The sequence below is a fragment of the Rousettus aegyptiacus genome, unplaced genomic scaffold (genome assembly GCF_014176215.1).
Source record: "Rousettus aegyptiacus isolate mRouAeg1 unplaced genomic scaffold, mRouAeg1.p scaffold_m13_p_4, whole genome shotgun sequence".
NCBI classification, from domain to species: Eukaryota; Metazoa; Chordata; class Mammalia; order Chiroptera; family Pteropodidae; genus Rousettus; species Rousettus aegyptiacus.
This window is the reverse complement of record NW_023416307.1, coordinates 105,960,279-105,988,125: the sequence shown is the minus strand read 5'-3', so window position 1 is coordinate 105,988,125 and position 27,847 is coordinate 105,960,279. Positions and strand designations below refer to the sequence as shown.

The 27,847-nt window shown below is 41.2% G+C and overlaps 1 protein-coding gene, 1 non-coding gene and 1 pseudogene across 7 annotated transcripts in view; 1 reads left to right on the top strand and 2 right to left on the bottom strand.

Annotated features, from left to right (window-relative positions):
* Window positions 1–21,883, bottom strand: part of ADAMTS9 (ADAM metallopeptidase with thrombospondin type 1 motif 9) — a 151,114-nt gene extending 129,231 nt beyond the window's left edge. For 5 of the 6 annotated variants that reach the window (XM_016150195.2, XM_036220048.1, XM_036220047.1 and 2 more), the window contains exons 1-3: window positions 21,399–21,883; window positions 20,408–20,808; window positions 15,076–15,235 (exon numbers count right to left, since the gene is read on the bottom strand). In XM_016150195.2, the coding sequence (XP_016005681.2) occupies window positions 15,076–15,235; window positions 20,408–20,808; window positions 21,399–21,513 (676 nt within the window). In that variant the 5' untranslated portion in view covers window positions 21,514–21,883. Of the gene's footprint in view, window positions 1–12,470; window positions 12,580–15,075; window positions 15,236–20,407; window positions 20,809–21,398 lie in introns of those variants that run through there. The other variant, XM_016150198.2, reaches the window with a different exon arrangement.
* LOC118602258 lies at window positions 4,424–4,542 on the top strand. The gene has a single exon (XR_004950641.1). It is a non-coding gene; the product is annotated as a 5S ribosomal RNA (ribosomal RNA).
* On the bottom strand, window positions 14,505–14,623 carry LOC118602734 (annotated as a pseudogene).
* Window positions 21,884–27,847: the final 5,964 nt, after the last annotated feature.

Here is a 27,847-nt window from a genome sequence, read left to right as displayed (position 1 = left end):
CCTATTTTTACCAGTCATAAAGTAAGTTGGAACTAAGAGGAATCACTTAAGGGAGAGTGATTGTTACAGTCTCACAATAACAATTTTCTGGCTTACAATGAGTTATAAGCTGTTTATATCCTGAAATGATCTTTTCTAAGTAACTTTTCTGGGCCCCAGTTTCCTGACCTCTTAAATGGGCATATAAATACTTGCTTTTATTTTGATGCTATTTTAAGAATTAAATGAGAGAGTATTCGGAAAATTCTTTGAAAATTGACTTTAAAAATTACTACTTGAGCCCCTCTTTTGTGAAAGGCACTGGGCTAGGTAAGTTGAACAAAACAAGAATAAAACTTGGGCCAATTTTAAAAAGGAAATTATTATAAAAATTTAAGATGGTATCATTATTTAAAAAGCTCACAGTCAAAAAATCTTTAGTATTTGCTTATTGGTAAAAATGTTTAAATGAGTTCCATTTAACATTGCTATGCAATAAAATGCATAGTACATTACAAAATGACTGGAATTATTTTAGAAAATAACATCCAGGCCTTGTTTATTCAGCAGTTACTCATTGAGTGTTTCCCACCAACTGGGGTTGGGCTAAGAAGATTCGAATGTTAACATTAACAGCTGGGAAGTTAATCATTGCTCTCTATTTTCATAAGGTTTATAAAAATTTAACTGAACTTTCTTAAGGCACTGAGCCACCTTGTGATCGTGTGGTCTAAGTGGGCAGGGGAATCACAGCACAGGACCACAGGGAAGACTGGAGAGCCAGGCTTTTAGCAAGTCCCCTTTTTGCTCCGCCTAGGCTGGACAGCCTGACGGACAGGGACCATCAGAGGTTTCACACTGGGATTCTGAAGCCGGACTAGCCTGGTTCACATTCCTGCCTTAGCACTACTCTAGCAGCCTTTTCTGCCTCTAAGGCTCAGTTTCCTCATCTGTAAAAGGAGGACAATAACTGTATACCTCAAAGGCTAACTGTGAGGATTAAAAGAGATAACACATAAAAGCTCCCTAGAGCAGTGTGTGACACACAGGAGGAGGGATCTATTAAATATATCATGTGATAAGAATTATTAGTTGTTATTGTTTCACTAGCGGTATGCAAAATAACCTCTGTAAATTAATGTGCTGACATTGGGGTTTCTGAAACAAACAAACAAAAAAATTGTTTTAGGAAGAATCTTCTAAAGGAAAGGAGAGGGAAAAGAAGAACCAAAAGGAGGGAGGGAGGGAGAGAGGGAGGGAAGGAACTGAAGGCTCTAAAGGCCAGGCCCTGCTCTCACAGGGCTATCAATCTAGGTAACAAACACAGGCAGACTGATAGTGAGAAGAGTCTGAGGCTTAATTAGATGTAAACAAATGCAAACACTTCCACTTCTCGACTGGCTCCAAGGGCTGATAACACACTGGGAGCAAAAAGTGGAAGGCATGACAGTTCCCTGGCTGTTTTCGTTCTAGTTAGAGCTAAGATCTGCGCTCATTGGGTATGCTCAGAGAGTTACTTAGCGAAGCCTTCAGACAGGGCCTCCATAGGACAGGAGAAATAGTCTACCGGGACCAGAGAAAGATGGATAAACAGCTCAATGTGGTGGGGGAAAAAGATAAAACATAAAAACAAAAACAGCCATAAAACCAATGATGTTCTAATGATAAAGAACAATGTGTTTCCAGAAACTGGGTGGAGGAGGAGCTGACGTTGGTGGGGGGAGAGGGGTAGGTTGCGGGAGGGGTAGGAGGGATGGGGGGGGAGTTAGTCTGTATACATAAAGCTTAAAAGGGTATGAATGAAAACTCACTAAGGTTTTATTTTTTTAAAAGGGTCCTCGGATTTGCTAGCTTTAAAATGACAATGAATCCATGGATACTAGGATTGTGTCCCTAAACCCATCTCTCTCTGTGAGCTCTGGGATGAAAAAAAAGTGACATGCCTGTGTCTGGTAGTGCTCCATGCTCAGTACTGACAGGAAATGAGTGTAAAGGGCAGTGGAGGGAGAGATATTACTGAGCCTCCTTTTCGGCTGGCCAGAGCCTTATGAACAGTTTCCCTGAGAGTGGTTTACAGAACATTAGTCCCAGAAGATATTTCCAAAAACAAATCAAGTAGGTTTGCAAAAACACTTTACACAGTATTCACATCTGGGACTTTCTCCAGGCACATCAGCATTTTAAGAGCTCTGAGGAGTCTTGCAGCAAAGAAACCAGTTTACATTTTTTTAACCATGTAACAGGGAAACTTGTTAGATCTTAGTCAGTGTGTAGGACAGGTGATGGGGACTCAGCATCTCTGGAAATAGAAAGAGATGGAGAGGAGTGTACTGAAGGATTTCTTCTCAGGGAGAGAAGATGCTGTTGGAAGAAAACAATTGAGAAGCTTGTTGCAGTTCAAGGGGGTGTGGGGGATGGTGGCTGGTGGGAGGCATGTCTGAGGGTCTTCTAAGGGGCGAGTGCCTCCAGCAAACTGGGGAGTTAAACTTGCTAACTCAGGTATGCAAGCTGGGCACTACTCCCAAAAGGCTCTGCCATAGGCTTCCTCATTCAATATCCTGCAGCTCCTCCAACTAGATGTAGCAACCATGACTACTGTTCTGATAATACTGGCTCACATTTGTTGGGTGCTCTCCTCTGTATCAGGCATTCTTCTAAGCACTTTCTTTGGATTAATCTGATTATTCATCACAACGAATAGATATGTAGGGATTATTATCTTCATTACACAAAGGAGAAAACTGAGGCAAACTTGAAACAATGTGAGAGAATATTTAAAGAATATCTATTTGAAGTTGTATAAAATGCTGAACATACTCGAGATTATATTTTACTCAGAGACTGTTTGGTTTTGCTATTAATACCCTGCAAAATGCTCTTTGGGAAATATTGGTTTTGACTCATTCCAACTCTTAGCAGTCAGGGGAGTCTGGCCTTTCTGGTTAGTGAGGTGTCAGCTGCCCACAGCGACTCTGCACTACCTGTGGCCTGCTTTTGATGGCTCTCTCTCAGGCCCTTTTGTAACATGGCTTGGGATCTTCTAGGCCAGCGCTCTCCAGTAGAAATAAAATGTGAGCTACACAATGAAGGTAAGAATTTCTAGTAGCAACATTAAAAAAAAAAAAGTCAAAAGAAACAGATAAAATTAACTTTAATGATATATTCTATTTTATCCAGATAACTCAAATATTATTTCAACATGTGGCAGTAGCCACATTTCAAGTGCTCAGGAGACACATGGAACTACTGGCTCCTGTATAAGATGGTGCATTCCAGGCATTAAGTGTTTTCAGAGTGAATACTAGAGAGAGGCAAGGCGATATGCTAAATAAGAGTTTGAGGTTGGGAGTCAAAGACCAGTGTTCAAACCCCAGCTGCTCCACATTCAATCTGTGTGACCCTGGGCAAGTCTCTTAAATCCTCACTTTCCTCATCTGTGATATGGGGATAATAATGGTTCCTTCCTCACAGGGAAGTTAAATATCTTAATACATATAAAGCAGTAAAACAGGACCTGGGGCATAGTAGGTGCTCTATGGGTGGTATTGGCTGTGGTGACTCATTCCCGAAGGTGAGTACTCTTAAGGCTGTGAGAATGAAGTGGCTGTAGGGCTTCCCACTATCTGACATTTGTTACAGCTTGTGGGTGGCCCTAAGGTTGAATGAACATAATGCCTGTGGTGGGTCGAAGTATCACTCCCATATCAGAGATTAAAGAGCAGATGGGCAGGAGTTCTTTAAAAAGGTTTCTAAGCAGCTCCTGGAGAGCATATCTCCCACATTCCTTTGATGCACAAGTCTCCCAGTTTACACAGGACTGAAGATGAGTTTATACACCACTGCCTGCAGTACACACTCTTTCTTGTCCTGATGTCTATGTTCCAGTGACCATGGCAATGAGTGGTTGCAAGGGCATGCTGTACTGATTGTAGTGGAACTCACTAGGAACCCTCCCAACCACAGGCCACCTTCCTGCAGCACCCACACCCTGGCCCCGCTCAGGTATTTAGTTGCTGTAAATTCAGCTCTTGCTGTAAATTATTCCTTAAAATAAATTAAAAGCCTAATATCTTTCCCCCTAACCTTAAGATAACTTAAATGATCTCACTAGTTTATTCTTAATTGTTCTTACACTTAAATCCAGTGGCACTACCAAAATCTCATTTGAGTAGCACTTTTGAACATCCTGCTTCTAGGCACATTTAACAGACAGTTTTTCCTTGATTTGCAGCCTGAAAAGAACACAGGACTGATAAGTAAGAGTCCTGTGTTCAGGATCCATTTCCCCATTTATTCTAGCTCCAAGCTTATGAATCCCTTCAAAATTCTGAGCCTGATCTTATTATGAAGAGAAAGACTGGAACACAAGTTCTCTCTAAAATGCTCTCCAGTATTAAAAATGTATGAGTTCTCATATTTTACAAGATAAAAGTGACTAATGCTGGTCTACAGCCATGCCACCCTGAATGTGCCCGATCTCGTCTGATCTCAGAAGCTAAGCAGAGTTGGGCCTGGTTAGTACTTAGATGGGAGACCACCTAGGAAGACCAGGTGCTGTAGGCATTAAAAAAAAGAAGAAAGAAAAGGAAAGAAAGAAAGAAAGAAAGAAAGAAAGAAAGAAAGAAAGAAAGAAAGAAAGAAAGAAAGAAAGAAAGAAAGAAAGAAAGAAACACCAGCAGAGACAGACCAGCACAAAAGAGGTGGGCTGTAGCTGGTATTAAATAACATCAAGGATGGTACAGTGTACATGTCTCCAATACTAACTTTAAAGTTTTTATTTTGTAAGTGCTAAAACAGATCATTGTTTCTGAAAATCACTTCCATTCTCTCTAATCTGATTTACACTAGAATAGCACCAAATGTGAGGATTAGGAAACTCTTTAAAAAACAAAACAAAACAAAAAAAACCAGTGTATTATCAAAGTTACCTTTGGACAAACTCTTATATTGTCCACAAAGCACAGGATAAGAACTTTGGGAGATAATAGGGTCATACCTCCCATTTCTCTTCCCCTAAAAGCTCGTGGTCATACGAGGATTAATCTCACACCACTGACTCTTCTATGTCTACTCCGTCTCACTGTCCTCTGCCTTTCTCTTTCTCTCCTGTGTGCATTACGAGCAAAAGAACACAGTTGTATTCTTACGTATCCAAAGCTTCCTTTGTAATCCTTTAACCTACTAGCCAAGTGAACATGTTCCCATCATAAAGTCAACTGACTTGAAATTGACAGTTGTGCTTGTGGATGCAAATTAGAAATAAAAAACAATATCATGCCTTTTCTGTTGGCATATGCAATGATTTTAAATAACAAGTCCTAAATAAGCCTTTCCTACTCCATTGCTCTTCTGCTATATCTTGGACAAACTCTATATGGCGTTCTCCATTACTCTTTCCTGCAGTGTGGTCCTGTGACAGCATGAAATCTATGGTGCATGAAATGCTTGGAATAAAATAAGGAAGCTGTGTATGAAATAAGCGTCTGTAAACGAAGACAATGAAGAGAACAAGCCATAGTCTCAGGGAAAATATTTGCAAACTACTTATCTGATAAAGAGCTTATATCCAGAATACACGGAAAACACTCAAATTTCAATAAGAAAACATTCCAATTTTTTTTTAATGGGCAAAAGATTTGAATAGGGACTTTACTAAAGAAGACACATGGATGGCAAATAAACACATAAAGACATAAATAGATGCTTAGTCATTAGGGAAAAGCAAATTAAAACTATGATGAAACACCACTTCAAACCTATTAGAAAGACTAAAATTAAAAAAAAAAAATATCAGTAATACCAAGTACTAGTGGAAATGGAAGTTTTATTTCCTGCTGGTGGGACTTTAAAATGGTGCACTCACTTTGAAAAATAGATGGGCAGTTTCTTATAAAGTTAAACATATTCTTACTGTATAACCCAGCGATCAGACTCCTAAATATTTACCTAAATGAAATGAAAACTTATGTTGACCCAAAAACCTGTATGCAAATATTGGTAATGGCTTTATTTGTAATTGTCACAGTGTTGTCCCTCAACTAGGTATTGGCTAAACAAACTATAGAATATCCATACAATGGAACACTACTCACAATTTAAAAAAAAAAAAAAAATGAATCAGATGAATCATTGATACAGAAAACACCCAGATGAACCTCAAAAGCACTATGCTTAGTTATTCTATTTATATGACATTCTGGAAAAAGCTAAACTGTAGAGATAGAAAACAGGGCACTGACTGCAAAGGGCACAGGAATTATTCTCTATCTTGACTGTGATGATGGCTGCATGACTGTATGCATTTGCTGAAATTTGCAGAATAGAAAGAATGACAGTTACTGCATGTAAATTATACCTTAATAGAAAAATGGAAAGATGAAGCTAGAAAAAAATTGCAAAAAAATAAACAACAGAAAATGCTGAAGCCAATCACATCAACTTAAAGCTTTTCCACACACCGCAGGCCAACTGCATTTCAACACCTCACTCTAATTCTAATGTCATATGAGACATGAGGATCAGTAAAAAAGAAACATTTGTCAACATTTGCTGTTCATTTGATTTCACTCCATCTCAAAATTCATCAAACCATCATATCTTGCATTTCCTCATGTTCCTTTTTGTGATATTCAGAATGTTTCCTATTTATTAATAATTTTAAATTGTATGGAATATCTATGCAGAAGTCTGGACAGATATAAACAGTCTTTGGTCACCCATAAATGGCTACAAAATGATTGTATAATAGTCTGATGATCATAAAGAACCTAATTTTAGCAGATTCAAAGTTTAAAAATTTAAAACCAAATTGATAAAATAGCACTTTTTAAAAAAAATGAGTGAGTTTATCTCCCTCAGATGCAGTGCACCAAAAGATCCCACAACATCTTAGTTGGAAAAGACAGTTCACTTAGGTGAAGGGTCTGAGGGCCCTCAGATTAACCCCAGACAGGCCCTGCCTCTGTCAGCCTGCCCACCTGACCCCAACCCTCTGCCCCAGCCTACTGCCATTTCTTACAACCCTTCTTTAGAGGTGACATTTGTTTCAAGGGGTTACCGGGAAGATGAACAAATGAGAAAATATCTGTATGACCCTTTTTCCTCAGCAGAGAATGGGTTTCTGAAGCAGTGACATGAACAACCCAGATTTGATGATAGGCAACAGAGAAAAGCCCTGATTTTGGGATGGAAGGTGAAGCAGGCAGCCCTCAGGCTGTCTCTGGATCCAAAAGTTACCAAAAGCGCTGGTGGGAGGGACAGGAAAGCATGTCATACATCAAGAAGCTCTCATTTCAGGTCCAAACATAAGAACATTTTACATTCCCAACAGCAAACTATCTCTTCTGGGTTTAAAAATACAGATGAGTAAAATCCTTAAATGGTAGGTAGATGAGGTCCTCTTAGGAAATACTGTAAAATCAAGATCTTTCTACTAGCAGGTTAAAAAAAAAAAAAAGAGAGAGAGAAAGCTATCGAGATACTCCAGACAAAGGGTCAAAAAATCACCTAATCACACTGCCTTTTGTGCTCAATAAAATTACTTTGATAAGTGGCTTGTTCTAGTGGCTTTGTTCTTGGTACCTGCTCTGGATTTGAGGGCTGACTCTATGCTCTTTCAAATTGTTGCAAATGAAGCCTAACCTTATGATGATAAAGCCAAATCAAAGAGTAAAAGAAGTAGAAAGGAAAAAAAGGGCCACAGGGAGCAAAACTAAAACTAGAATGAAAATAATAGTTTTAACGACAATGACAACAAAGTGAAAAGTTACTTAAGAGACATAACAACCAATTGCAATGTGTGGACATTGTTTAGAACCAGATATAAACAAATGGACCATATAAAGGTATTTTGGGGACAATTGGGAACATTTTAATATAGGTACTTATTTAGGTGATATGGAGAAATTAGTGACTTTGCTCACCATGATAATGTTAGTTATGTAAGAAACTATTTTTATTTTTCGGACATGTATATTGGACTACTTAGAGAGGAAATGTCATGATACTTGGGTTTAGTTTAAAATATTCTAGCAAAATGGAAAATTAAGATGCAAATGTGGAAAATTCTTTGTCATTGTTAAATGTAGATGGTTCATTTTACCGTTGCCTCTACTTTTTAAAAAACAAAATGAAAAGTTAAAAAAAATTCAGTGAATAAATGAGAATAAACTGAAAAAGAAACTGTACCCGTATTAGAAGCTTTTTTACTATCCTTTAATGACTTTATTGAAGTATTGCACTATTAATTCCAATGTTTAAAAGAGTAATAACTTTATATAAATGGCACAAAGAATATAAAGCTGAGGAAATGAGCTCAAGAATTCAGTTATTTAAAACAGTAATTTTCTAATAACTTACAAAGGATTTTAGCGCTCATTGTTTATATTGACTATTTATTAATCATAAATTTATTGAGGAATATAAAAGAGAGAAAAAAGTATAGACTGATGAGGAACCAAAAGGGGTAAGGGAGAGGAAATTAAGCCAAAACAATAAACCAGATGGCAGAGACTATCTTTAAAGATCAAATCAGTCCTGGGCTGGAGCGCCAGCTGTTTCCTTTACACACTGTGGACAAGTTCATTGACCTCTCTGAGTTTGGTTTTCTCACTGGTAAAATGGGAATAACTGGAGCATCTTGCTCCTAGTGGGCTGTTCCAGGAATAAATAAAATTACCCACATGTTGACCAGCACATGAATGTTGCCGGTTCTTATGTTCACAGCCTAAAATGCTGAGGGGAAAGGATCTGAGGATATGAAAGTGTGTGGGAAAATGGAGGCAGTCTGGCTTTTCGCAGCAATCACTAATTAGCCAGCAATCAATGACCTGCTTGGTCACAGCCAGGACTGAGGTCAGCCAGAGCTTCTGTTACTGCCTGGAACTCTCGAGCTGTCCCAGAATTGTTTACTTAAATCCCCTTTAGAGGTAGACTCCCTAGCTCTGTCTCTCACTCCATTTGGGCCTGACTCGCAGGGCAACTAATCTAATCAGCTAATCTATGCTAAATTATTAATAGGATCTGAGAGGTTAAAGTGTAACAAGTATACACTCCAACAGAGGCATGCTGGAGACACAAGGCCTCAGTGAGTCATTAGAATCTGAGTGGGAATTCTGGGCACCAGGCAGCCCTCCTCAAATCAAATCAAATTCTAGCAAGGCATTTTAAAAATCCTGCCATCAAAAGTAATTCATATGTGAATACTATCCAATCAACAAAGGGGCAGGCCAAAAAGTCCTCTAACTAGACCGGGGAAAAGAGTATGTTTATGAGCTTCGTGACCTTAGATAAATCAACTGCATGGACTTCTCTGTGTCTCTGACTTCCCATCTGCAAAATGGAGGTTGAGGTAAGGATTAAAATATATAATCTAGGTAAAGCATGTGGGACAGTGCCTGTCACACAATACATGCTCAACGAATGTATCATTTAGAAGTAAGATTAGATGGAAATCAAAAAAGATGCTTTGAAAAATTAAGTTAAAAAAGATTTTAGTGATGGCAGCTTCTTCTGCTGTGTTTTCAATGTAATTTGGCCCACAGTGTAGCACCCTGGAATCAGATCTGTGTTCATGCTGGCCTTACTTTCTGCTAGCTGTGTGACTTTGGACAAGTTGCTCAGCTTCTCTGAGCTGTAATTTTCTCAACTGTAAAATGAAGATAATAATACCTACCTTTAGTGTTGATGAATGGCTCACATATGATAATGTATGGAACATTATCAAATTCTAGGAATGCATTTTAAAAATCCTGCCAGAGACCCCATATACTTATAACAGGAGTCCAACAAATAATGGTGTTAATTATTATCTTATATCTTCCTGCCTTTATGATTGTATCCTTGGGAGCCCTACCAAGAAGTGACAGTACATTATAATGGGGGCTATGGACAGAGTCCCCAGTGCCTAATGGAAACTAAGCCATGGTAATTCCAAAGTCATTCCAATAGGTATAAGGCACTTCAGCTGGGTAGAGAAGAACCCTCAGCTTTGACTAGTCCTGGTGTCCCAAAGAAGTAGCTGCAAGGCAGGATTTTTATCTGTTTGGTTATTGAGACTGAGACTGTTTCATTCCAGAAAGAGAAAAGAGAGAGAAGAGAAGAGAAGAGAAGAGAAGAGAAGAGAAGAGAAGAGAAGAGAAGAGAAGAGAAGAGAAGAGAAGAGAAGAGAAGAGAAGAGAAGAGAAGAGAAGAGAAGAGAAGAGAAAATAATGGGATCTTGGTTTGGCTGTTGGTCCCTGGTGACATGAGGCTACAAAATAACTACATTCCACTACCCTCATTTCTTTCTAAAATACATTTTCTTATTGTGAAAATACATAGAATCATGGCAAAAAAATATAAGAATATAAAATTCAAAGGTAAAGATGGCCTATGTTCCTGCCAATCAGAAATAATCTGTTAATATTTTTGTGCGTATTGCTTCAGACTTTTTCTTTACACACATGTGCACCCACGTGCACTTTATTTTTTAAAAAAGTTAGATCATACCATATATACTAAATCATCACTGCCTGATCCCTTAATAGATATATAGTTCTGTGTTTAACATAAATTAATATACAATTCCTAAATGACTTAAGCAAAAATAACGCAGCTGGCCTTGCTGAGATGGGAGGGTGAGAGAGGTATTTTAGTAACAGAAAAACACTGTCTTTCAGGCTCAAGCAAACAAAAGTCTTCTGTTGCCCTTCTCCCCTGCCTTTTTCTCACTCATCTACCAGAAAGCATGTCTATCTCACTGATAAGAACAACTAAATTCTCCTGTGCAAAATTCAGTGTCAAATAGAGAGTGTCTACGTGACAGAACTTGGGGTTTCATCTGGAAATGCAATGTGAAGGATCGGCAGACAGTGGCTTACAAAAGCAACACACTCTCCTGAATGTCTCCCATGGGCCTGCCACTCTTCCCCCCTGGTATGTGGGCAGGCAGTCAGCTCAGCGAACTCTACTGAGGACCCATTGTGTAGGGGACACTGTAGTCACAAAGGCACATCATAGGAAAGAGAATACTCTCCACACCCCATCCTGAATCCTGAGGAACTTACAAACAGGATGAAAATCACAAATAAGTGTAGATATACTCAGGTGTCCGAAATGTATACACAGACATAACCAATGACGGCGAAACAGAGACACTCCAAGAAAGGAAGCCACTGGGCCAAGAGGAATGTGCAAAAACCAAAATCTTAAAATGCTGCACTAAGTATAGAGGAAACAAGCAGACAGAAAGAGCTCTCAGCCCTGCCACTGGCTAGCACGGTGACCTTGGTCAAGTCCCATAAGGCCTTTATGACCAGTTTATCAAGAAGCTCTAAGCTTAATCACAAGAACCCATTAGCTTTGGGCTTGGTATTCTGAGTTTTCCTTCCCTTGCTATGGTGTTTTAATTTCTACTTTCATCATCTTTTTAAAAGAGTCTTCCATTCAGTAATTGTCTACCATCTGCTGAACACTGTTCTGCTGAACACTGTCATTATTTGATACTCAGTCCTGACTACAACCTTGGAAGGTACATGTTATTCTTACTTCATGCTCTAAATGTGCTTGAGGTCACATAAATAACTGGAGTAAAAATGATTCCTGATTTTATCCTGATGGCACAGAGGAGTCACTCAATAAGTACTTTATGGCTGCATAAATAAATACCACATGTATGGATAAATTAAGTTATAGACACCTTTCTAAACCTATGAAGCTTTCACTCTGTAAACTGCTCTATGCATGTCTTTCTAATACGCTATGCCAGAATTTTTTTTTGAAATTAAACATACATGAAGAATCAGAAAAGAGTAAGACTTATATTTCATCTGTAGGCAGTAGTATAATAGCCCCCGTGCCCTGCCTTGGCAGACTCCCATGATTCAGCAGCTAAAGGTTACACTTAAACATGTCAGCAGGGGGCTTCCAGGGGCCTGTTCCAAGGCTTGGGCTATCTTAAATTCTTATGCGTTGGTATTGAATAGTAGTGTATCACTCTGTAAATAGATAACTTAACATCCCAGGACTACTGGGTTTGCTTATCTCTGCTGAATTAGCATAGTGGCCTACAGATGACTGCTAAGGTTTCCTCCAGATTAAATAGTCCATCATTCTATGAGAAGAGAAGACATAGAAAACAATAATAGAGAAAGCCAAGTCCAGGGCAAAGCAATCAGCAAGCTATAGACAGTGGAGACTGCTTCAAATCCAACTTTAACTGGGACTCTCCCATTTAGCTGAATTTCTAAATCACCTGGAGCACTTAGTAAACCCACTAATTCTTGCTCCATCTCACTTGGCTGGTAGAGAAGTTTGTTTGTTTGTCTTTAAAGAATCTGAACTTATATGAGGCTCCCAGGGTACTTCAAAAATTTACTCTTGGTTACCAACCACTACTCTTGGGAGGAAATCTCCAAAGCTGACTGTATTGATATTTACAAAGAGGATATCTTCCTCTCTGGCCAGAGGGACTTCCACTCCCCACTTATTTTTACTCCCTGTGCAAAGGCTACCTGATCTCAGAGGTTTCCATGACCTTCTGGTCCATCACTCTAATGGCTGCTGGTGAACTGTGCCATATTCCCAAGTTCTTTCCAACTGTTCTGAGCCTCCTACATCTGAATTCAAAGATGGGGTGCAGAAGATGCTGGAAGAGAGAAACCAGAGTGGCATAGTCCAGCAGCAACCTTTGGAAGAGCCAATCAAAACTGCTGGGCCCCTGATTCATCACACAGGATGAAGGAAAGGCCTGCCATAGTGGTCACTGGCAAGCAAAAAACAGAAGGAAAAATAAATGTTGGCTGTGGTGATTTAAAATGTAGCACTTAAAGGCCCCAATACCAATAATGACTAGAACCTAAATAAGCTTTTTTGAAAAAGTAAGGCATCTTCCATTGTTCTCAATCTTTACCTTTTCAGATTTTCTCCTTTATGTGTTTTAAACAAGATTTTTGACAATGACTTGTCCTCTGGCCCATCAAATCAATCAAATGTCCACTGACTTGGGTAAGTAATTAAAAAAAAATAAATCTTGAGGATTTTTTGAGTTATGGTATTAACTCTCTCTCTCTCTCTCTCTCTCTCTCTCTCTCTCTCCCCACACACAAATGCACACACACATATACATCACACCTGCACAGAGAAAATGGGTCATGAAACAAGACAGGTAAACATGTTGTGTCTACCTGTGAGATCTTGAGTAAGTTGCTTCATCTCTGAAAACCTTAGCTCATTTACCAAATACAATGAAAGTAGGAAGGGTACACACCTCACAGGGTTGTGGTAAGGATTAAGTGAGTAGTGTAGGTAAATTACTTTATACAATGCCAGTAGAGAATAATAAGACTGTGATAAATGGTAGTTTTAAAAAATGTTGGTTTGCTACCTCTTAGGGCAGAAGAATGTCACAAAATGCCACTGTCCAATAAATTGATCAATAAATACGAGTATCTTTTGAACATATATTAGTAAGATAGAAGGGGAGGAATCACATATTTCCTTTCTATCGCATGCTATATACATGTTTATACACATGGATAAAATATGCTCCTGATAATTCAGATTTGGGAAGTCAAGAAGTAAAGTCTTACTAGCATGGTAAAAAAAAAAATGTGATAAACGTCTCGCCATTGAACTTGCTAGCAGGTGGCAGTCTCGGCACTATGCAAGCTGCTGGGACTATTCTTCCTAAGTACATTCCTCTCTCAGCCTCTCGCCCCCACCCCTTGGCTCTTCAGAAAGTGTAATACAAGATTTCAGTTGTAGTTTATCTCTGGTGGTAAGAACACAGCTCTGGATGAGAGAAAGTCAAAAGTCTTACGATGTTGTATCCTACAACTTGGCAACTCTAGATTACAGGTTGCTAATGTCCTTTTATGAAAAAAATAATAAATGAACTTTAGAAATAATAACTCCAGGAGGGAATAGGACTCTATACTCTCTCTTAGTATAAGCACCTGATACAGATATGAAATGAAACAATGATCATTTGAGAAGCATTTTAGGAAACCCCCTGAATTTTGCTCGTAAACTTTGGTCTTATTTGGAGATGCCAGAAAGACTCTATGAGGTTATTTAATTTGCAGAAGCAACTTTTAAAAACAAAAAACTGGGAGAAGAATAAAGTTTAGAAACAGTAAGTCTAATGATTAAAAAAAAAGTGTATTAACAAACATTCTAAAACAGAGGACCAAATTAAAAGACGATTTCTAATAATAAGCTATCATCAGAGAGAAAGTAACTAGGCTTCAGAGACAGTGAAGGGTTGCTTTAGAATGAGAAACGCAGACAAGCATAAGCTTTCCAGGGTGCCAAGAATGACAATATTCCTGACAATAGCCAAACATGTCAGCATAAAGCCTCAAAGACTCTGGCCAGGATAGAGAAAAAACTAGTTGTGGGCATATACGCTTTGATAGAAATGTGACAGTGCAACTTATAGTTCTAGTGTTACATTTCCTGAAGCCATAGAACATTAGCTAAACCAAAGTTGATAGGAAAAATTCCAAGAAACATGAGTTTTTGTTTGTTTGTTTGTTTGTTTTTTATGCCTACAGTGCCTGGTCTTCCTAGTTGGTCTCCCATCCAAGTACTAACCAGGCTTGACCCTGCTTAGCTTCCAACCTCAGATGAGATCGGGCACATTCAGGGTGGCATGGCCGTAGGAAACATGGAAGTTTTTATGAGTTCTATTTGTAAGATATTTTTTGTAATCTTACATAGTTAATAAAATAAATTAACAGAAAACACCGAGAATACAAGCAATTGCTCATTGAGGATACAGCTATAATAACATCAAGATATTACTAAAGCTTAATCATAAAAATTAGCAACTTCAACAAAAGAGGCAACTCTGCCCATAGTGGGCTTGGAGTCACTGCTATTTGAGTTTGAATTCTGGCTTTGTCACATATTAGCTATGCAAACTTAGACAAGTTACTAAGCCTCTCTTTAGCTGTCACATCTGTACCAGGGGATAGACCTACTTTACTTGAAGACTAAAGAAAAGACAACGTAAACGGTAGTGCTTTGTAGCCTGTGGAAGAGCTGCATCTTTGTAACATGGCAATTAACTCATCTCACAGAGGTGGGATCTCTGCTTAAGCAAGAAGCAATTACCTGAGGTGTCACATGCATGCCTTCCTGTTGAGGGCTCTCTGTGGGGGGTACTGCGCCTATAGATAATGTGGGGTTTGTTTTGTTCCTCTTCTTCTTGTTCATCAATGGACAATAGTGGTTCAATAAAATAATCCCCATCATGGGACCGGAATGTGCCCAGCTGCAAATGAAGAAACAAGAGGTCAATTTAATATAACTCAATCATTAGAATTAAAAAACAAAACAAAAAACAAAAAACGAAAAAAAAAAAAAAAACAATGAAACACTTCAAAGTAGAAATGGTGACATTTGGCCCAGTCTCTTTCTCATGTGGGTTACTTAAACTGAAAATGCTGCTGACACATTTGGGGAAACAGTTTATTTTCACTGTCTGCCATATCAGAACCTTATTTTTGATTTAATTCAACTATTTTGCACCTGCTATCCAAATCTGTCTCTAAGAAATATTTTCTTGGTGCTCAAGTTCTAATCCCATATTCCCTCCTACAGGCTGTTGAAAGAGAGTGTTTCTCTGTGTTAAGACAGCCAGGAAACTTAGGGACAAGTGTGACATCCAAGGGAAAAGAAGATCCATGGAAGCCTTATCATTAATTCAAATTCAGGAAGCATTTGTTGACCACAAAATGCTCAAGGCGGTGCCACCTGTAACACCGGCACACGAATCTCTCACCACTTTTCCCTTTGTAATAGGGAGCGATATGATGATACAAGCTTTGGAGTCAGGCTGACCTAGGTTCCAGTCCCAGCACCACCGCTTACCCATCCACCCTGGGCAAGTTTTTTAACTGCTCTCAGCTTCAGTTTCCTTGTTTGTCAATTTAGGATAAAAATACTTACTCTGAAGAGTTATCCTGAAGATTAAATGAGATAATGCATTTAAAGTGCTTAGCAAAGTGACACCTTGTAAGAGCTTAGAACACATTAATGGCTTTTGGTGTTGTGGTGTTAGCGCTAACCACCAGTATACAATTTGTATTTGCCAATCACTCTAAGCACTTTGAAAGAGGTAACGCTTTCTCCTCCTCTTCCTACATACCCACAAGTTTTACAAATGATAGATGATGCCTCAAGGGTAAAGCACCCAAACCAAATATTACAAGAACACTAAAAAGTTCCCTGTACCATGCCAGTGAACAGTGTTTAAAGGGAGAAATCAAGTTCTCTCTTACTCCACTGTTCCTTTTTTTTTTGCACTGGGAAAAAAAGGAGGAGGAGGAGGAGGTAGCAGAGGAAGAGCAGGAGGAGAGAGAGAAAAGAGGGAGGGAGGGAGAGAGAGAATGGAAAGAAAGAAAAAGAAAAGTAGAGGGCTTTTACCTCCTGTGGAAGGGGGGAATGACTGTCCTTAAAGGTCAGGGGTGGCATTAGCATCACCTAGGAATATGTTAGAAATTCAAATAATCATGCTCCACCTCAAATCTGACCTACTGAATCAAAATCTCAGGGTAGGGCCTAGGAATTGGAATTTTAATGAGCACTCCAGGGTATTCTTATGCATAATAAAGTTTGTGAAGCATTAGGCTAAGACAAGGGATTCCCAAACCCAGCTAAGCATCAAAATAGCCTGGGAATTTTTTTTTTTTTTAAATTTAGATCTGGGGCATTACCCTTAATCCACAGATTTGAAATTTCCAAGGGTGAGGTCTAGAATCTATATATTTTAAAAAGCTCTCCATATGGTTCATGAGCCACTGGCTTAAAAAGGGGACAGCTCTAGTGTGGTCAGCCTAACGGACAGAGTGGCTGCTTTTCTGAGAAGTGATTTAACAAATTTATTCTTACCCAAGGAGCTTTCTCTGTTTTCAATACACAACTGTGGTGTTTTCTGAGCACAGAGCAGCATACATTCTACAGCACATAAAACCTACTAAAGACTGGCCGTAAATACTGGGAGAGAACCTAGGAGTTCATCTGGTGAAGATCTGGCACCTCTGATTGGTAGAAAGGGAAACCAAGGCCTGGAGGGGAAAGTGACTTGTCTAAGATCCCCTTTCAGAGGTACAGAAGCGACTGAATAGTGCCAGTGCTGAATTTAGAACAATTTAGAACTCAAGTATGCTGACTTTAGTCCAGTGACTTAAACACAAAACAGAACAAAACAAAACAAAAAACTTTGCAATTCTCTTTAGGAACATAGATTCAGTGTGTGAATGGTTAAGAACATGGGTCAGTAAGACTGGATGGAACCTCAACTCTGCCAGTTACCAGCTGTTACCAGACTTTGGGCAAGTCTCCAACTCTCAAAGCTCAGTGTCCCCAACTGTAAAATGGGTTGTTTGAAGGCTAGGTTGTTGTGAGGATGTTGTATGAGATGATGCGTATATATATAAAATACTTAATAAAGGGCAAGGCACATAATAAGAGTTCAATAAATAGTATCTATACAATGCCAAATTAATTTTGGTGTTGGTTAATGAAACAGTTGTCTGCTCAAAGAGTAATCCTTTCTCGGTCAAGGTGAATATTTACTCAAACATAGGTAGATACTAAGCACCTACAATATACAGGGCTCCAGTATGGGAGATAAATGAGTTTATACTGACCCTGCTGCCAAGGAGAAGAGGGCAGAACATGTTTATGAAGAACTATAATTAGAGCATACTAAGAATCCTAAAAGAGATACAGAAATATGTCTATGAAAGTGGAGGAGGGATGACAGCAGCCTGTAGGACTATGAAAAGGTTTCCTGGGAAAGAAGATATGTGAGTTACACTTTAAAAAGAGAGTATGATTTGAACATTGAGGCTGGGTGAGATGAATATGCACATCCAAAGGCCCAAAAGCAATGAGGTAAGATTAGGATGGGAGGGAAATTTTAAAAAGGGTAAAGAGATTGCCTGAAATATAGGATTTGTGGAGGAAAGCTGGACGTGTGGATGTGAGATGGGTGAGAAGGTGTACTGTAAATAGTTCGAAGTGCCAGATAGTTTATAGTTGTTCACTAGGCAGTGGGGAGCTATGTAGAATAATGAGCAGGGTAGTGATGTGACCTTGAGCCTAGCTGTTATTAATCTATTAGCGGTATAGGGCAAGGATTAGAGAGAAAAAACCGGAGGACAAGCCAGATGGAAATATTTGTTAGATGTCAGCCCTGAGAGAGCTGGAGAGAAAGAGGGCTAGCAATAGGGTAGGGATATTCAGAAAAGGTGAGAGACACATCTGAGATGGAATTCAGGGAAACCGATACCTTACTGGTGAGGGATGTGTATGGGGAGAGGGGGGAGGAGCGAGGAGAGGCAGGGATTGGTATGGCCCACTTTAAAGAGTGAAAAATTTCCTGGAAGATTTCCTGGGTAGGCCACTAGGAACTTTATGATACTACTGCTACAAAAACGGTAAGAGGAAGTCTCAGGAAGAAAGATAAATTCCAGAAGGAAGACAAAGGAGCTAGGGTTTGAGGGCTCGACTAATCACTGAAGTCTGCATATTTTTAAGTTGTATGCCAGACCTTTCAGCCCCCAAAGAGGCCTACTTAATCAAAATCTCAGAGTAGAGCCTATTAAAATTAAACGTAATATAAATGGGTTATCATGGGCTAAGCAGTCTTTTCTGAAGTCCTGGCCCTCAGTTCCCTAAGAGAATTATCACTCGCAGTTCCACGTGCAAGTTACTACCTAAAATTGCCAATAGAAAGTAAGGTCCTTCGCAGCAAAATATTTATACAACCACTGGGGCCACTCAGCGGGGTGTGGAGGCGGGGAGGGAGGAGGAGTAAAGGCTGTTTACAAACTTGACGTACAGACGCAGCCCTATCCGAAAGGTTCTGAGATTGGGGGTCACAGTATTGAGATCTGGGGGCGTTCTGATGCCCATGGTTCCGGTGCCTGATTTATGCCCACCTCGGCCTTAACCTTTCGAAGAACAGAAGGATTCTCGTGCTCTGGCACTAGGTCTTGGGGCAGCGATGACTCACCGCAGCACCCCCTCCGCCTTCGCCAAACTGCCCAAACTATCTCGACAATGCGCCGCGGCTCCTGGAGTCTTGCTGCGGCTTAAAAGGTTCGTCTCCATCCCTGCATCCCAGCAGGCAAAGCCTTGCCGCTCGCGTCTTGCCTAGCTCCCCATCCAACACCTCCGTTCAGCACCAGAGATGGATGCGACATCCATACAGGGATCTCTGGACCCACGAACAGCAGCGAGCGGAAGGGGCGGCCGAGGACCCCGGTAAGTATCCACGCTCCCACTTAGAAAAGGTGTAGTGGGGAGTGTGGGTGCTTAGGTAGGAGTAACGCATACCCCGGCGCGGTGCGCCCAGCGCCGTGCGCTGGGAGACCCTGATCCAAGAATGTTTCTGCGTCATAGGTGCGTGGCAGAAACGCACGTCGCTTGGGAAAGTCAAAACTACTATCAGTCGGGTCGGAACCTTATAGCAAGTCCTCAAATGTCACGGAGGAGAGGGATGATGCCATGTAGGGCCTCTTGGAGGGCAAGTGGTGGTGGTGGGGAGGTAAGCCGGAGGTCGGGGTACCAGCTTGGATTCCCTGCTCAGAGCGTGTTTTGCAGCACAAGGGAGGTGGCCGCCCCGCCCTCTCGCCCTCTCGCCCTCCCTCTCTAGGGAAACGTGCACCGCAGACTCCCTCTACCGATTCTCTGGAGCCCCCCACGGGTGGTAGAAAACCTAGAAGAACCGGAATTTCATCGGGGCAGCCTCTCTGGGCTCTCTCCCACTCTTTCTGCTTTTCCGTGCCACCCTGCCAGCAGGGTGCAGAGTCGGACTGCGCCACACCCCCACGCAAAAGTTTCCACCCTAATTCAAAGCGTCAGGGGCAGTCACCGCCGTCTTCCCCGCCCCCAAGCCTTCAGCCCACCCTTTCGTTCTCGCGACGGGACCTGTTCCCTGTCAATCTTGTTCGGCCTCAGGGTTCCTGGCGCGTGAAAAAAGGCCCCGAGAGAACTTGAGGACTCTAGATTCCGCACCGCCCTCCACTACACAGAAGGAACTCCCAGTTCCCGTGCCTGGGGATCCTCAGCCCACACCCCTGACTCAGACGCACCAATAAGGAGTCGGGTCCTCCCTGCACTCAGCTGCTGCGCTCCTGGGAGGCCGAGTTAGCCACAAACTCTTGGAGTTTGGAAACCGACTTCTTAGCCGCTGCCCAGAGAGCTGAGTTAGGACCCTAGAAAGCTCTGAAACCCGCTGGGGAGGCACGCGTGCGCTCCTCTCGAGTGCTAGCGTATGCCCTGGGCTAGACACCCAAACCACAGGATGCAAACAAACTTCCAGCTGATACCGAACACCAGAGCGGAGACTCGCCGCATCGAGGGTCTTAGGCTAGAGAGCAATTAAGTCTTCCAGAAGCGGGTGACGAGAGGGGAGGGGTGCACGCCCACTTACCATTCCTGAGCAAAGGCTGATAACCGCTGTGTGCTCGGACTTGGTATTGACATGGCCTTTGTAGAAACAGTGCTTGAGTTCTGCTTCCTCCTCGGAATAAAACTTAGTCTGGTTCTCCCCAGGCGCCCCGAGGAGGGTGACAGTGAACAGTGGAGCGATAAATCCGGCATGGGCGGTGAGATTAAATAGAAACTGCTGGCCGAAGGCAGAGAGGCGGTAATGCGCCTGGGAGGAGGTAGAGGAGGAAGAGGAGGAGGCGAAGGCAGGCCAGGGGTCAGAGGCAGAGTTAATGCTCCGTCGCCTTCTTTTGAAGTGCACGTTCGTGGGAAAGGGTTCTCCGAGAGCGTTCACTCGGATGGGAGACGCGATTTCGTATTCGCTCAGGGTCTCTAATAATTCCACTGTAGAGAGAAGCAGAGGCACACAACCAAGAATTCAAGTTTTCCGCAAATTTTAATTTAAAATAATGCTGAGGGCTTTGTCTTGAGTTATTTTCCAGCGTTTTTTTCTCTACCCCCCTCCCCCGCGATTATAATCAGCTCCTTCACCCTCGGTCAGTGGACAAATACTGGTGAGCGGCCACTATATGCCAGGAACAGACAGTTAAACTGCTAGGCGCTGAGGATACAGTATTAGGAGCCAGGCAACGAACAAGTCAAAATACATAAGGTAATTTCAGATTCTGACAACCCTAAATAAAATAAAAGCATGCCCCCAGTTACTAAGTTACGGTAGTTTGGGGCATGAGGATTGGGCAGGGGAAAGATCAGGGTAAAAACAGAGAGTGGGGGTGGGGATAAATTCGTTCCACAGTGTCTCTCTCTAGAAATTGGCTGGGAATGACCTAAAGAAGAGAGAGGCTGCAAAGCGGGAGATAATTCTTTCTAGGAAAAGGAAAGAGGCCTCGCCTGCGGGGTGCCCACTCCTCGGCGCGTAGGCTGGGGAGGTGGCGACAGAGGCGGAGGGGTCCCCGGGGCCGGAGCTTCGTTACCTTGCCTCGGGTGCAGCCTGTCCTTGCGCACGGCCGCCGCGGCGTCTGGGCTCCCCATCTCCGCCAGGTCCCGCACCAGGAGCGTTAGCAGTGTGGCCCAGGATACAAACTGCATGGTGTTCTCCACCCCTCTCCCTACTACCCCCACCCCCCTCCCTCTTGCCCTCCTTGGCTGCCGCGGCGACGCGAGGCAGCGGCCGCGGAGAGCGCGCGGAGCCCGGCGCCTGCCGCCAACTTTTGACTTTAGGAGTCGCTGAGGTCTCGCCGGGAGGGTCCCGTCTGTGCTCGGCTGAGCAACGCCGCCGCCTGCCGAGAGCTGAGCCACTCGGGCCGCAGGAGGAGCCGGAGGAGTAGTAGGTGGAGGAGGACTGGGGCTCGGCTGCTCGGCCGCATAATGTCCAGGGAACGTGTAGGAGAAAGCGCAGAACGTGCGCTCCGAGGCGCGGCGGGCGCCCTGTGCTGGCTGGGATAGCGGAGCCGCTTCTTGAATGGGGGGCTAAGGGGCGGGGGCGGAGGCAGAGGGGGGGTGGGCTGCGGGTCCTCCGCTGCTCTCACACCACGGTGCCCGCCTCTAGGACGAGAGGGGAGGAGAAACCGAGTGAGCGGGTCCGCCTCCTTCCAGACCGCGTCCCTAGCTTGGCCGGCCCGTGCAGGACTCCCAGCCCGCTCCAGGCTTCAAGAGTCCGGAGGCGCCAGGAGCGCCGGGACAGAGGATTGCTGTCCCGGCCGCCTCGGTGGAGCTGAGCTTCTCTGAGACTCCCTGACCCAGGGAAGGAGAACAGAAAGTTCTCTCTTTTTCTTGGCGCTCGCGGTCTCTCTCCTGTGTCTCTCTCTCGTCTACCCTCTTCTCTCTGCTCTTTCTCCTGTTGGAATCTTTTCTCCTCCTCTCTCTATGTGGCTTTGAATTGGGCTCCCTCTACCCACCCCCCCACCCCGCCCCTGTGGTCTGTACTTCTCCACCGACTGTACCTCTCTAATTTCTCGTATTTCTCCCCTTCCTTTTTCTCTTCTGTTCCCATCTCTTTGCAACAGTGAATTTCTGTCCTTGTCTGTCCCCTTCTTTTTGCTTCTTACAAGTGGAAATGGCCCAGTACAGGAGCGTCTTGCCTTCTGCATTTCCTCACCGAGAAGGAGATGTGGCATCTGAACTCCGCTCTCGATTTAATCAACCCGGGTCAAGAGTTTTAGCGACGGGGTTCTTAATTTTACAATTTGGGGTATGTTTCAAATCCTTGGTCTGAAAGTTTCGCAAAGTTTCCAAGCTGTGCTTTCCCCAGCCTCTGATCCCATCTTGAGAGGGTCCGTAGTTTTCTGTAGGTCCCGATCCAAAAAAGGTTAAGAACCACTCTTGGCAGTAAGAGGGGGCGGGGACTTCGGTGCCTCTGACTGCCATGAAATATGGGGGGAGGAAGGAGGGGAAGGACGGAGGGGAGAGCAGGGTGCCAAAGGAGGTTCGTGGTCCTGGAAGGGAAGCATCAGTCCTAAGAGGTTGTCGATCACTTCTGCTTGCAGTTTGCGGGAGAAATGCTTGAAGCATCTCTTGACTCTTCAAGCTACACATACCTCTGCCTTGGGATGCAAATTTGAAAGTCAGAAATTATGCCAGTATGAAGATGCTAGTATATGAATAAGTGACTGTGTATGTGTCTCTGTGTGTAAATTGTTTAATCTTGGATAGTTCCAAAGGACTTACTGCTTTACCAATCCTCAGGAAGATAGGATGTGCTACTTTCAAGAGAAAGAAAATTGCAGTTTTTGTAAAAGATATGACTAATGTCCCAGAACTAGAGTTTTCTGTTGCTTGGTAGGCTGGCACTTAGGTCAAAATTACTTAAGATTGCCAACACCAGGAACCAAAAAGCAACATGCCAGAAGTGCCAACTATTCTGGAAATATTAATGTACATATTTCTCCTGGTAGAGAGAAAAATGACTTGGCATGACTGGAATTTCCTAAAGAAGTTGTTAACCCAAATGGACTACTATGGCTATTGTCTAACTGTATTCCTGGAATTCGGGTATATACAATGGTGTATATAAAGATGGTTAAACAGCAACACCTGCCTAGAAGACATTAAAAGATTCTTAAGGGATGACATTTAAATCTTTTTCTTAAACCTTCAAAATAATTCACTAAAATGCATTTTTTCTAATACACAATTTTTCTCTTCCTTATGTAACAAAATTCCTCACATACATAGTGTCTCGGAGTTGCTGAGAGTTTAGCACGGAACAGAAAAATATCAAGAAATCAAACTATTAACTGATTCCTAGGGATGTATTCTAGTATTTCCATTATAAAATTATTAAAATATATAGCATTTTAACAGACACATAAGTGAATGGGACAGAATAGAGAGCCCAGAAATAAACGTATGTGTACATGGTCAATTAACTTATGACAAAGGGGCCAAGCCTATACAATGGGAAAAAGACAGTCTCTTCAATAAGTGGTATTGGAAAAACTGAACAGTCATGTTCAAAGGAATGAAACTGGACTTCTTTCATATATCATATATAGAAATTAGCTCGAAATGGATTAATGACTTGAACATAAGACTCGAAACCATAAAATTCATAGAAAAAACATAGGGGATGATCTCTTTGACATCGCTCTTGGTGGTAGTATTTTGGAACTGACATCAAAAACAAAGGCAGCAAGAGCAAAAACAAACAAGTGAGACTACATCAAACTGAAAAGCTCTGCCCAGCCAAAGAAACCATCAACAAAATGAAAACGCTACCTGTGAAATGGAGAAAATATTTACAAATCTTATATAGAAGGGGTTAATATCTGAACTATGTAAAGAACTCATACAACTCAGTGGCAAACAAACAAAAGCAAAACAAACAAACAAAAAAACCCCAAATAATCTGATTAAAAAATGGAAAGAGGATCTGAGTAGATACTTTTTCAAAGAAGACGTACAGATGTCCAACAGGTGCATGAAAAGGTGTTCAATATCATTAATCATCAGGAAAATGCCTGTCAAAAACCACGAGAAACCACCGCATTACTATTAGAATGGCTGTTATCAAAAAGATAAGAAGTAAGTGTTGGCAAAAGTGTGGAGGAAAGGGAACCATTGTGCACTGTTGGTAACAGTATAGAAGTTTTTCAAAAAATTAAAAGTAGAACTACCACATGATCCAGTAATTCCACTTCTGGGTATTTATCTGAAGGAAATGAAAACACTAACTTGAAAATATATGTGTACCCTCATATTCATTGCAGCATTATTTACAATAGCTAAGACATGGAAGAAACCTAAGTATCCTTCAAGAGATGGATGGATAAAGAAAATGTGGTCTATATACACAATGGAATATTAGCCATCAAAAAGAAGGAAATCTTACCATCTGTGACAACATGGATGAACCCCTGAAGGCATTATGCCAAGAGACATGTCAGACAGATAAAGACAAATACTATATGATCTCACTTACGTGGAACCTAAAAAGTGAAAAAGTAGAAAAATAATTCATAGGTACAGAGAATTGTTTGGTGTTTGCCTGAGATGTGGGGTGGGGTGGGGTGGGCAAAATGCGTGAAGATTGTCAAAAGGTACAAACTTCTGGTTATAAGATAAATAAGTCTTGGTAGATACTATACAGCATGGTGACTATAGTTAATAATACTCTTGTATATTTGAAAGTTGCTAAGAGAATAGATCTTAAAAGTTCTCATCACAAGAAATAAAGTTTGTAACTATGTGTGGAAATGGATGTTAACTAGACTAATTTTGGTGATCATTTCACAATGTATACAATTATCAAATCATGATGTTGTAGACCTGAAACTAATATAATGTTATATATTAATTATAGCCCAACTAAAAAATAGTTTATAAAGGATTGAAAATAGCACTTTTAAATATTTCCCATTAAATAATTTTCCTCTTTTAATTTAAACCCCTCCTGATAAAGAGAAACTAACCATATAGAAATTATTATATGTAGGTACAGAAGCCTCATTTGGTTAGTCTCTCTTTAGCTTTCTTTCTAGGATTTGGTTTTAAAGGATGAACTTTGTTTACCATTCTTTAAAATTGCTTCTGATACAACACAATCATTTCACAAGCACTACTAGGGAAAGAAAACACAAAGTATCTCTTGGTGACCTCTTGAGGTGACCAAGAGCCAGGATTTTTGAATTTCTCATCTCAGTGAGTCTATTCATCCTTTCTTAAGTGTATTAGCTTGCCTCTGAATTTATATATGCACATAAGTATTAAAGAATTTTAGAAAGATGTTTGAAATAATAAAAAATGAATAGGAAAATTGAATTAACTAAGTAATCCAAGGTCAAGATATTTTGTCTAAATAGTAATAATGATAATAATAATCAACTTTTACTGAGTACTTACAATGTGGCAGGCAGACCATGTGCTAATGTACAAGCATTTAATTTAATCCTTATAACAGTTTATGAAGCAGGCAGTATTAGTAATTTCATTTTACAGATAAGGATATCATGGTCTAAAGAAGTGAAATAATTTGACAAGGGTCCTCCAACTAGTAAGTGAGAGGCATAATTCAAACTCTGTTTAAATAGCTTAGTTCAAGTTCATAATTATTATCAGATATAATGAGTAAATGATCAGAAGTATTACTAGGTTCGGTGGGGTTTGGTTTGGAAGAAGGTGGCTAAAATCACCTAGAAAATTGCCTCAATTTTCTTTTCTATGTATAATTTTTCTTTGGCTCTCGCTAACTCCTTGTTCTAATGCTGGGTATTTCATGATAATCATCTTAGCTTTTTCACTGATATTTCACAACTTTTCCCTCAGTACCTACAACAGGTATGGCACATAGTAGATGCTCAAGAAATATTTATTGAATGAATTTAACCCTTCTACTTTGGTTCAACTGTGCTAAAATGACTTATCACACATGCATGTGCAGTCTGGAGGTTGGTTCTATAAATAGGAGTAAAAATTACCTGAATTCAGGGGGAAAAGTGGATTCTATAATCAGTTGGCCTATCACAAAATTCGCTCTGAAAGAAACAGCTTTTGAGGTCACCTAGAGTTAATGGAGGGACAGTTTGAAGCCTGTTTTCTTCTCCCAGGCTTTACTAGAATTGAATGTTACTTTAGGTTAAGTGGAAGACTTTTCTGGCTGATTCTTCATGAAAATTCGATCCCAGGGGAGTGATGTTTGACGTTAGTCATTAGGGAGAGATAAGCTGGTCAATGGAAATATGGGAGATGACATCACAAGCAACTTTGCAGCACACCACTGAAAACAGCGGGAAGGTGATTTGAAGGAAATCCATATATTTCCACAGAAAGGGAAAACCCACACCTGAATCATAGAAGAGACCATGGGGCCAGAATTAGAATGCATAGTTTCCTGAGTGGTCAGCAGTGAGTGGTTTCTGGACTAGATATGCCCATCATATTGGGTAACACAGGATTCTTGTGAATGAAGCATTAGACAGGGAATTGGTTGTGGCAGAGCTCTGTGACCTTGGGCAGCGTTCTGTCTCTGATCTAGTTTCATGTTTGCAGAGTTGGGGCTGGGGGTGGAGAAAAACTGTCATCTTTTCTTGCCAAGTGGGCAAATGATTCTAGTGAATTTTTAAATTAAATTTATTAGGGTAACATTGGTTAATAACATTATATAAGTTTCAGGTGGATAATTCTATAATACACGATCTGTATATTCCCCTGTGTGTTCACTACCTAACATCTAGTCTCCATCTGTTATTATATATTTTAATGTGTTTACCCTCTTCATCCTCTCCTTACTCCTTTTCCACTCTGGTAATCACTATGTTGTCTGTGTCTATGAGTTTGTTTTGTTCATTCATTTTTTACTTTTGTTTTATATCCCACATATGAGTAAAATCATGTGGTTCTTGTCCTTTTCCATCTGACTTTTTAACTTAGAATGATACTGTCAGGATCCATTCATGTTGTTGCAAATGGCAGGATTTGAACCCTTTTAATGGCTGAGGAGTATTCCACTGCATATATGTACCACTTCTTTATCCAGTCATCAGTCAAAGGACACTTAGGTTGTTTCCTTGTCTTGGCTATTGTGAATAAGGCTGCAATGAATATAGGGGTACATATATTTTAAGTGTTTTCACATTTTTGGGGTAACTACCCAGGAGAGGGATTGTTGGGTCATATGTAGCTCTATTCTTAATATTTTTCGAAGAACCTCTATACCGTTTTCCATAGAGACTCCAGCAGTGTATGAGGGTTTCCTTTTCTGCACATTCTCCTCAACACTTGTTATTTCTTATCTTATTGATAGTAGCCATTCTGATAGGTTTAAGGTGATATGTCTTTGTGGTTTTGATTTGCATTTCCCTAGTGGAATTGAGCATCTTTTCATATATCTGTTGGCCATGTGTATGTCTTCTTGGGAAAAGTGTCTGTTCAGGTCCTCTGCCCATTTTTTAATTGGATTTTTTTGTGTGTATGTGGAGGTGTATGA